The 8,823-nt window shown below is 38.5% G+C and overlaps 2 protein-coding genes across 2 annotated transcripts; one reads left to right on the plus strand and one right to left on the minus strand.

The window, feature by feature from the left end:
• The first annotated feature begins 2,027 nt into the window (after positions 1-2,027).
• LOC116252990 (protein FATTY ACID EXPORT 4, chloroplastic) lies at positions 2,028-7,283 on the plus strand. Its single transcript, XM_031627671.2, has 4 exons — positions 2,028-2,523; positions 2,723-2,787; positions 6,726-6,813; positions 6,910-7,283. The coding sequence occupies exons 1-4, from the start codon at positions 2,220-2,222 to the stop codon at positions 7,041-7,043; spliced, it is 591 nt and encodes a 196-aa protein (XP_031483531.1). The 5' UTR covers positions 2,028-2,219; the 3' UTR covers positions 7,044-7,283.
• Positions 7,284-7,375: 92 nt separating this feature from the next.
• LOC116252991 (non-specific lipid transfer protein GPI-anchored 30) lies at positions 7,376-8,605 on the minus strand. Its single transcript, XM_031627672.2, has 2 exons — positions 7,957-8,605; positions 7,376-7,634 (listed from the first exon to the last, which is right to left on the minus strand). Exons 1-2 carry the CDS (start codon positions 8,399-8,401, stop codon positions 7,522-7,524), a joined length of 558 nt encoding a protein of 185 aa, XP_031483532.1. The 5' UTR covers positions 8,402-8,605; the 3' UTR covers positions 7,376-7,521.
• Between the last annotated feature and the right edge of the window lie 218 nt (positions 8,606-8,823).

The following is an 8,823-nucleotide window of genomic DNA, read 5'->3' on the forward strand; positions in this document are numbered from 1 at the left end:
TCGTTGTCTTCCATTATTTCCCTCTCATTTGGTATGTTCTTCTTTTCCTGTCTTTATTTTGAGAGAGAAATGTTTGCCATGTAGTGTTGTAGAAATCAGAAACTCAATAAATGGATACAGTGAATCAGCGCAATTCAAAATGAATCGGTTGTAAATACAAAAAAAAATCATTATATTAATTTTAAAAATATAACTGAAAAAAAAAATACAAGAAACAAAAACATCTTTAACATATTTTAGAATTAACAAAAATAATGAACTGCTTGTATGAAATGTGTCGCCCTCTGTACGGATTTGTAACTGAGTCATGTTCCACTGATTTCAATTTGAATCATCTGCTTAATTTTATGACACTGTTTCTACGTGACTTCCTTTTGGATTCAAGATGACTAAATTCACAGGAACTGCAGGAGCAAAAAAAACTTGTTTTCGATGATAATAGAGAAAAAATTGAGTAGCAGAGGAATATGTCATCCTGACTCATTCTCTTGGAAGCAGTTGCAGAACTCTATGGCGATTCTGCAGTGGAGCCAAGTCGGCCGATGTTTCAGCCTTCATTGGCAATTTTAAGTTCAAAATTATTATTATTACTATTTTATTCATAAATCAGCCCAGAAGGGACTGAATTGGTCAATTCATGCTAATTTAACCGATTCAGATCCATATCAGCCGATATTCTGAAGGCTCTGCCTTGGACTGCGAGGGACGGATATGCATCCGCACTTCTGTACTGGTTTCTTGTATTTTACGAGGAATCCTGTTGTACTGTTAAAAAGGGAACTACGCGCGGCTCTGATGTTTTGTGTTAATTTCAGCGGTCAAGTTGGGAAGTCTATATGATCGAAAAAAATAGCTGCATTCTTCTATCTCTGCGTGAAATGCCTTGCAACATTGAGATTGCCATATCTACGGTCGGATTCAGGCAGGTAGCAAGTAAATCAGATAACTGCAGAAAGTAAATCAGATACCCCATTTGTCTTCTTAAGTCACCCATTTTTTGTGAATACAAGTCATAAGACTACTCCCAGTATATTGGTATTAGAAAAAATATGCAAATAAAATATTTTTGAAAAAATAAAACATGTCGTAACTATGGTGTCACCTCTTTTCTTTTGTGGTAGAAGCGTTCTAACCATATCCATGTTCCTTAAATCATTTTTGCTGCTCTTCCAAGCTAGACTCAGTAAGAAAGACCTTTTTACTCTTAGAGACAAGTACTTTAAAGAAGGCCTCTTACGCATTAATATTGAACCCGTGTCGTTTGCAAACTAGGCGCAAGCAGAAGAAAATGTGGTTCGGTGATGAGTTTCACCTACATCCATAGAAAAATTTCTCTCTCTATATTCCAGAGGTTTCATTCCACATATATTAATTAGATACAACAATCATGACAGTTGCTAAGCAGTTACAACTGGCAGCCTCTTCAGCAATTTCTCCTTCACACCAGGAGAACCAGTTATATTCAGTTTGCATGATGTCACGTTAAGCACCCCACTCTACCACGTGCTGAGTGCTGAGCTTTCTTTCTTTGTTATCCATTCTTAGCATTAGTCTCAACAAATGTTGCATTTAGCATTTCTCATTTCTCATTTCACTATAAAGCAAGAGTACTGTTAGGAAGGAAAAAAACATTTTATTTCATTTTGCTGAGAGCACAACTGTAAGAAGCTGCTGACTAAAAGGATGAAATTTACCGTCAGAGCTACATAATAGTCATTTTTCCATGCGCAGTCAGGTTAATCAAGAAAGAACATGCAAAACAACACCTAAGCGGTCGTCGGAAAGGGAGCGTCGAAAATTGGGAGAAAGTGCGAATCCGACAGGGTTTCGAGAGAGATTCCCGAATAAGTTTCTCGCATCCATGAGTCTATCTATGTGCCGACGTAACCATGTTTACCGACACGTATTTATCGCCGAACTGATATTGTGCCTACGTGGTTTCGAAGGAAAAGGACTTTCTTAAAAAAAAAAATTATTTTTGATTATTTTAATTGTTTTTAAATGAAAAAAAATCTTACACAATCTCAAGTCGACAAGAAGGCATAAACGGGATGGCTGCCCTCAGCGGGCGACACAAAGAAGGGAAGGGACATGAGAGATTGGTCTTTGGGTTGCATTCTGGGGTGGTTTCTTACTATCTAAATTAAGCCTTTTTCCAAGTTCAGTTGTCTCCTTTCTGACTGATCAGAAGCTACCCAGACACGCAGATTTGTGCATCAATGTTGCTCCTTTCGCTTCCCTCGGCTCCCCTTCTGGGCCTCTCTTCTTCTTCTATCTTTCTGAGAGCTACCCATGGAAGATGCCCCACGTTCCTGTTAGGCCCTCTCAAGAGCAGGAACAATAACAGTGACAATGACACTTCTCTTCCGCCTAGGAAGCTCAATATCAGAAGGTTGGGAGGAAGATGGTCGGAACAATCTTCTCCTTCGCGCTTGCATTGTAGAGCTCAGCTGTACGACCAGCTTGCCCCCACAGCCTCTGCCGTCTACGGAACTCTTCTACTTGGCGGTGGCCTCTTTGCCTGTAAGTAGTTCAGATCTTGTGATTTTTGCGAAGCCGCTGGAAGGCTTCTGCTGAATAGCGTTCCCGGTGATGGTTGCGGATCTTCATATTCATTTTCGACTTGGTTGTCATCTTTGTTCTTAAAGAATATAATGGTCCTCTAACTTGGCTCTTCTGCATTGGTGGGATCACACTCTCTCGCCGCGGCATGTCATTGCAGACGTACGGTCGGGCAGTAAGGGATCGATTATTGGAGGAGCAGCTGGTGCTGTTCTAATGGCAACGGTTTGTGAATCGCTTTCTATTATTGAACCGCCAGTTTCTTCGCAATTCATTTCCCTGTCTATTCTTCTTCTTCTTCTTCTGAATTGTTCTTCAGCTTGAAGTCATAAAATGATCTTTAATATTTGGGGTTTCTGTAAGATTTAACTACGATAGAGAAATAAAATAAACACAGACGTATATACATGCACATGCATACTCACATACAGATATATAGTCTTCTAGGAATCTAGTATATGTTTGCCGGTTTAACTTCAGATTAGTTGGATATAGGCTTCCTCAAGTCCAACAACCCAATGGTGATTCTGAGCGCTTTGTAGCATGCTTACGTTTGTTCTGAAGTAAGGACTAGTTCATGTATAGTACACCACTACCGTCCCATTGCAGAGGGTGATAACAAGTGATATACCAACCTCATTAAGTCCAATTGAACCTAAACTATCTTGGCAGCTATACCGGTAACACAAATTAGTGGTCCATTTTTGTGCACTTTATGAGATTAGAAAAGGACCGACCAATTAAACTATATTTTCACTATTACATTCGTGATCATCTTTAGATCCAACTCATCTGCATTTCAAAAGAATGTGAAGGTGCAGGTTTGATGGCTTTCTTATAAAAAAAATCATATATGTGTGTGTGTCTTTGAAGTTGAGGCCCCGAAGGATGTCTGTTATATTGCTTCAACTGCAAATGGGTCTCTGATGTATAAGCTGAACTTAATTGTTAGCTACATGAGCAAGTTGGGTTGAAATTATGATACACAAGCGTTATACCATTCCTCATTCAAGAACAATATTGCCTGGTGTCAGCAGTAGGTGAGATGTAATGGCTGTTCCTACAGTAATTGAGGTTTTCTTAAACCCACTATGCACTTGTGTATTAAGTAAAAACCACAACCTCCAATGATGGTGTAATTTTTATTTCTCTAACAGGCCTAAATTTGTAGGATGAAAATTACCTGTTACTGGAATGCTCACGATATAACTTGACTAGTGTTATCACAGCATTTTCTTGGGCAAATAATAATGTGTATATGTTCAGACAAGAAGGCCCTTTTGACATGTGGATCAAACTTAATTGATGGGACTAATATGAAGCTCGAGGTGACATGGACCATAAAACAATTTATCCCTAAGTCTTAGCTATTTGGATTTCATAAGTCCAGTTTGAAATTTTGTGGTTATAATGGCACCTTTATTGTGCAGTAGCCTTAATCAGTTGCATGACATGCCTTGGAAGTCCAACAAAAAAATATTATCTTTTTACTTTTAACTCCAAGAAAATATTTATTTTGTTTGATTATCTTCTAATAAGTTGATTGAGTTCAATTTTTCTTATAAACCCCATTTGACATTTATTCCAATTTTTATCTTTTCCCTCTTTTTCTGTTAAGTAGGATCACCTAACTTACCTGGGCCCTTTTATGGGGATTGCCACCTAAGCCCAACTAGTGCTTTTAACTGCATAGGGTAGAGAATATGCTTTGGACATTTAGTTGACAAAAGGCCAACTAGGAATTTCTGGCAATGGTCTAGATTTCACCCTGAGTTGTCACATGGGCTCTTCTGTTTGGGTGCTGCACCCCATGTCAGCACAGCTGAACACAGGTGCAGACGTGAGTGCATCTGTGGACATGGTCGAAGAAATGAACTCATGCCAATTTTGATTCAATTTGGATGTAAGTAACATAGACTCATTTCAAAAGGTTGCAGCACCTGAGTCAACACGACTTGGGTGTGGGTGCTGCAACAAACAAATTGCTTTTTTCTCATTGAATCACTAATAAAATCTTACCTTGTTAATTGTTAATACTGGCTTTATTGGTTCTGGACACACACACACACACACACACATATATATATATTCTCACGGCACCCTCACTTGCTCACATACTAATGCCTGCATCCCACACTAGTGTGACATAGTTTGGGATTCTATCAAGTTTGAGCAAGTGATAATGTCTACAAAGTGAAAATCTTTGTACTTTTTTGTGACATTTAGCCATTTGGGTATTCCTTGCTAGTTTTAGTCCTTTTTACATATAATTTTGTTATTAAGAAGCATTAGTAGTGTAAATACTTTGTTGTGGTAGTTGTTTCACGTTGTTGTGTATAAAAGTGTTTGTGGTGTTGGAATATGAATATTGAGGGTTTTTTATTCATTTTAATGCACTACTTGTGCTATTTCAATTGATGAATGATTACTAGAAGAGAATTAAGAAATTTGGTAATTATGAGCATATTATCTATTTGTGCTCAAAATTGTATACATATATATTCCGACATGTAAACCTTTTAAAATTACTTTGCACCCCTGTCCGCAGCCATATCTGCACTCGTGAGACATAGGTTTCACCATGTTGAAGAGAGTTCAGAATGATCTACTGCCTCTTGCTAATCTAGTTCATGCTTTTGAAGCATGATACCGTGGCTCACTTTTTCTAAGTAATAGGGAAGAGCTGCCTTCAGTGTTTGTAGGCAATGGCTTTCTAGTCTAGTAATGAAAGTAACAACAGCCTATGGCCATATTTATTGAAGAGCTTGAACTCTTCCATCATTTCTTATCACCATTGAAGGTATTTATTAGCTTTGTAAAATCAGACGAGCTCACATTTACAATAAAGATGTATAATAAGATGGGGGGTGGGGGGGGGGAGGGAGGAGGGGAGTAGTGAGTATTGGTTGACAACATAAGCTTTTGTCCTTGTGGAGCCTAGGTTGAGATTTTACAGACGTACAATGAGTGCCTGAGTGACCAATTATTGGTTACCAAAACCCACAACCAGATTAAACTGAGACAGACATGTGGAAGGAAAATTACTCTCTGGCAGTATCACATAATTGTTTAATCTGGTTGGGACTTGGAAGAAAGCATGGTTAAATGTTTATTGGAATGTAGATGTTATTGTTGGAGACTTTTTGCTGAGTGGTAAGCGATAAGAATAGGGCTGAACTAAAGATGGACTAGGCAAACTTATTTGGGGGTTGGAACTTCTTCCACATGGTGAATGAGTAGCAAATTCATTTCTGAACTCATGTATACATATGAACCAAATCGATGTACATGCTTGTGATGACATTGGCAGGAAAGTTATAATACAAACACGAATGATCATATAGGCATGATTAACTACTACATTTTATTTTCCATTTTTATGAAAGTATATCTTGTCTGTAGGCCCTTTTTCTAAAATCATGACAGTGGTTATTTGAACTGTAAAATATGTTTGTCATACCTTTATACTTGAGGCTACATGTACAGAACTTCTAGAGTCAATGTACTGGTACCAGCAGACACATACTTGTATATCCTTTCGGCAACTGTCCTATCTAGAGAACTGTAGTTCCATTGACAGCAAAATCAGGCTTGTATGCTTATTTGTGCCTTACATCGAAAACTTGTGCCGCTTCCTGAAATCTTGACCTTTCACCTTAAATGCTTGGTATATGGCCATTGAGATACAGCAGATTGGGTGCTGGACCTGCTGGTGGGATGCAGTTCTACAGTAAAGAACCAACCCAGTTAGCCACTTGGGTGGACCATAGAGTACGGTATTAGAAAATTGTTATCAGATTCTAGAACAAGTTCACTCTAATATGTAGCCATGATCTGACTATGAGCCAGTTTAAAGTGTTTTTTAGTGCATTTTTGGATGTAACCATGTTCTGACTCCCTAGAACTTGCTTTAAGTTTCATGTGCAAATGAATAATAAATCATGAGTATGTGGAACACCTGAAGTTTTATATTTTATCACCAGTGTAGCTACTGTTACTAAGAGCTATGGACCACAGAAATGTAGGTTTAGAATTTCAAATGAAGTAATGTGTTTGTTGTCAGCCATTATTTGTTAAATGAATGTTAACCTATGGAAACAGGAAACCTTTTTTTTTTTGGTACACGGTTGTTTACCTCACATATTCTATTAATCTTCTGGCAGGCCTACTTTCTAATGCAAGCTCCTGGAACAAGAGATATTGGTGATGCATTTGCATTTGGATCTGCCCTTCTATTTTCTGCCGTATTTGGTAAGAAACCTCAGGTTCACTTCTCCGTTGAACCTTCCATCAGATGCATGTTCCAGAAATAAATTGACAGAAGATCTCTCTTTTTCTTTCTCTCAGGGATTAGATTGGCAGCAACACGTAAATTGATTCCTTCAGGGCTTCTTTTGGGCCTCTCTGTTTGTGCACTGGCCATCTTCTTTTCATCGTATATGCATGATAAATACATAATCAACGATCCTCTAATCATGTGATTTACCTGCTTCTTGTTGGTATTAACTAGTAAACTGGTTAGTGTCCTCCAAGGCTGAGGTTGCAGGATTTTATTTTTTGCAGTTTCAGCAAGATCTCTTTTTGCTTTCCAGCTGTGCAATGTAGTTGTTAGTCTGATCTGCAGTGAGCTATTGAATTTTATTGTAATATCAAAAGCTCTGGACCTCTGGTTTGAGTTTTGTTTTCCGCGTGGTGAATGAACAAAATGTGAATTTGAGTTCCGAGATTGTTGAGCATTCAACATTAATTGGTTGCAGAGAACCATTGTAGTCTATTGGTTGCTTAGAACCAAGGTCTTCAACAAAAAATAATAAGCAAAACTTTATTTTACAGAATGACATTGCAAACAACGGAAACACCTCAGTTGAAAACCAATCTTTAATGCAAATGGTAGAGTAAATAGTAAGAATAGCTGCTGCAGTCTGGTCCAATCCACCTGATCTTGCTGGGAGCGTCGCCTCATACTGGACCTAAGACATGAATAATTGCTGCTGAAAAAGCAAAAATGATCATCAACTTGTTTGTGCAGGTCGTATGTGCAGAACTTGATTGGTTTGTTGATGTCTTGGAAACTGCACCATTAAAAAGCAGATGGAGGGATTAGTGATATCGCATTTAATTTTCTTGTAATCATACTAAATAAAATTTTCAAATCCCAGCTGTTTAAATAGTTCTTAATCAAGAGTTCCACTTTCTTAATGGATTTCAACGTGCTATCTTTCTTCTGAAGCTATTGATTTTCTGATCTCCTGGATTTCAATCGTCAACCATGAATTTGGTTGATCCTTAATCTGCACACGCTAACGATGACTTGAAATACATAAACTAAAACGCCTCAAGGCTCTGCAGTTTTGCTGCTCAAACAGCAGCGACAAATGGATGGCAGTAACTTACTGGCAGCACAGGCAGAGGCATTGACGTTCTCCCCGCACCTCTGTGGTAACTGTTCTGCCTGTGTTAGGCTAATGCCGGCCTGACTAGCTGTTGGGCTATTCAGAAGATTGCAGAGGCATACTGGGTTAGATTTGATAACTGTTTTCAGCGGGTCACAGCAGCTGCTGGAAGGGGTGCCTGTAGAATTGAGGAACTGGAGACATGAGGCGAGCTGGTTCAGACAGGATGTATCTTGGGCATTACTGACGGATGCTGTAATGACAACAACCATTAGTAACATGCAGAACTTCTCCATCTTTGCTTGTGAAGGTGATGGATGCTCTGTGGTCGATGCTGCTTTGATTGATTGCACTTGTGCAGGGCGAGGTTTATAAAGACATCTGTAACTGGCGTTTTCAATTATTGAGTGGCTGTTGATGTGGCTGCTAGGTTGGTGATCTAACATGTGGGTTTCGGTAGACTTCTATAGCAGGAAACGATTCTGTTGGTCTTTAATTTAGAATGGGTTAATGAAAGAAAAAGTAGTATCTCGTACATTTGGGTTAGCAAATGGATATTGTTTGGGTGCTACTTGTTTCGTTGGCCCCAGACCAGAATAAATTTTGGAAACAACTTTCTCATTATCAAAGCCTTACCAAAATTTTTCTTTTCTTATCTTGCTAGAAACCTAACTAATTTGAATCTAGCTTAACCATGCTACCCACTTTTTTGGGTTGTTAACTTCCTGCATACCCGGAACATATTAGTCAAACTTAATGTTTGAATGTTTTCTCAAACTCACCAATTAGAACTGCTATCTTTTGACAGCTGCTACCTTTTGACAAATATTATTTATTATATATATGACAAAGAGTAGGGGCTTGGGTG

This window comes from Nymphaea colorata, chromosome 4 (genome assembly GCF_008831285.2).
Source record: "Nymphaea colorata isolate Beijing-Zhang1983 chromosome 4, ASM883128v2, whole genome shotgun sequence".
Lineage (NCBI taxonomy): Eukaryota > Viridiplantae > Streptophyta > Magnoliopsida > Nymphaeales > Nymphaeaceae > Nymphaea > Nymphaea colorata.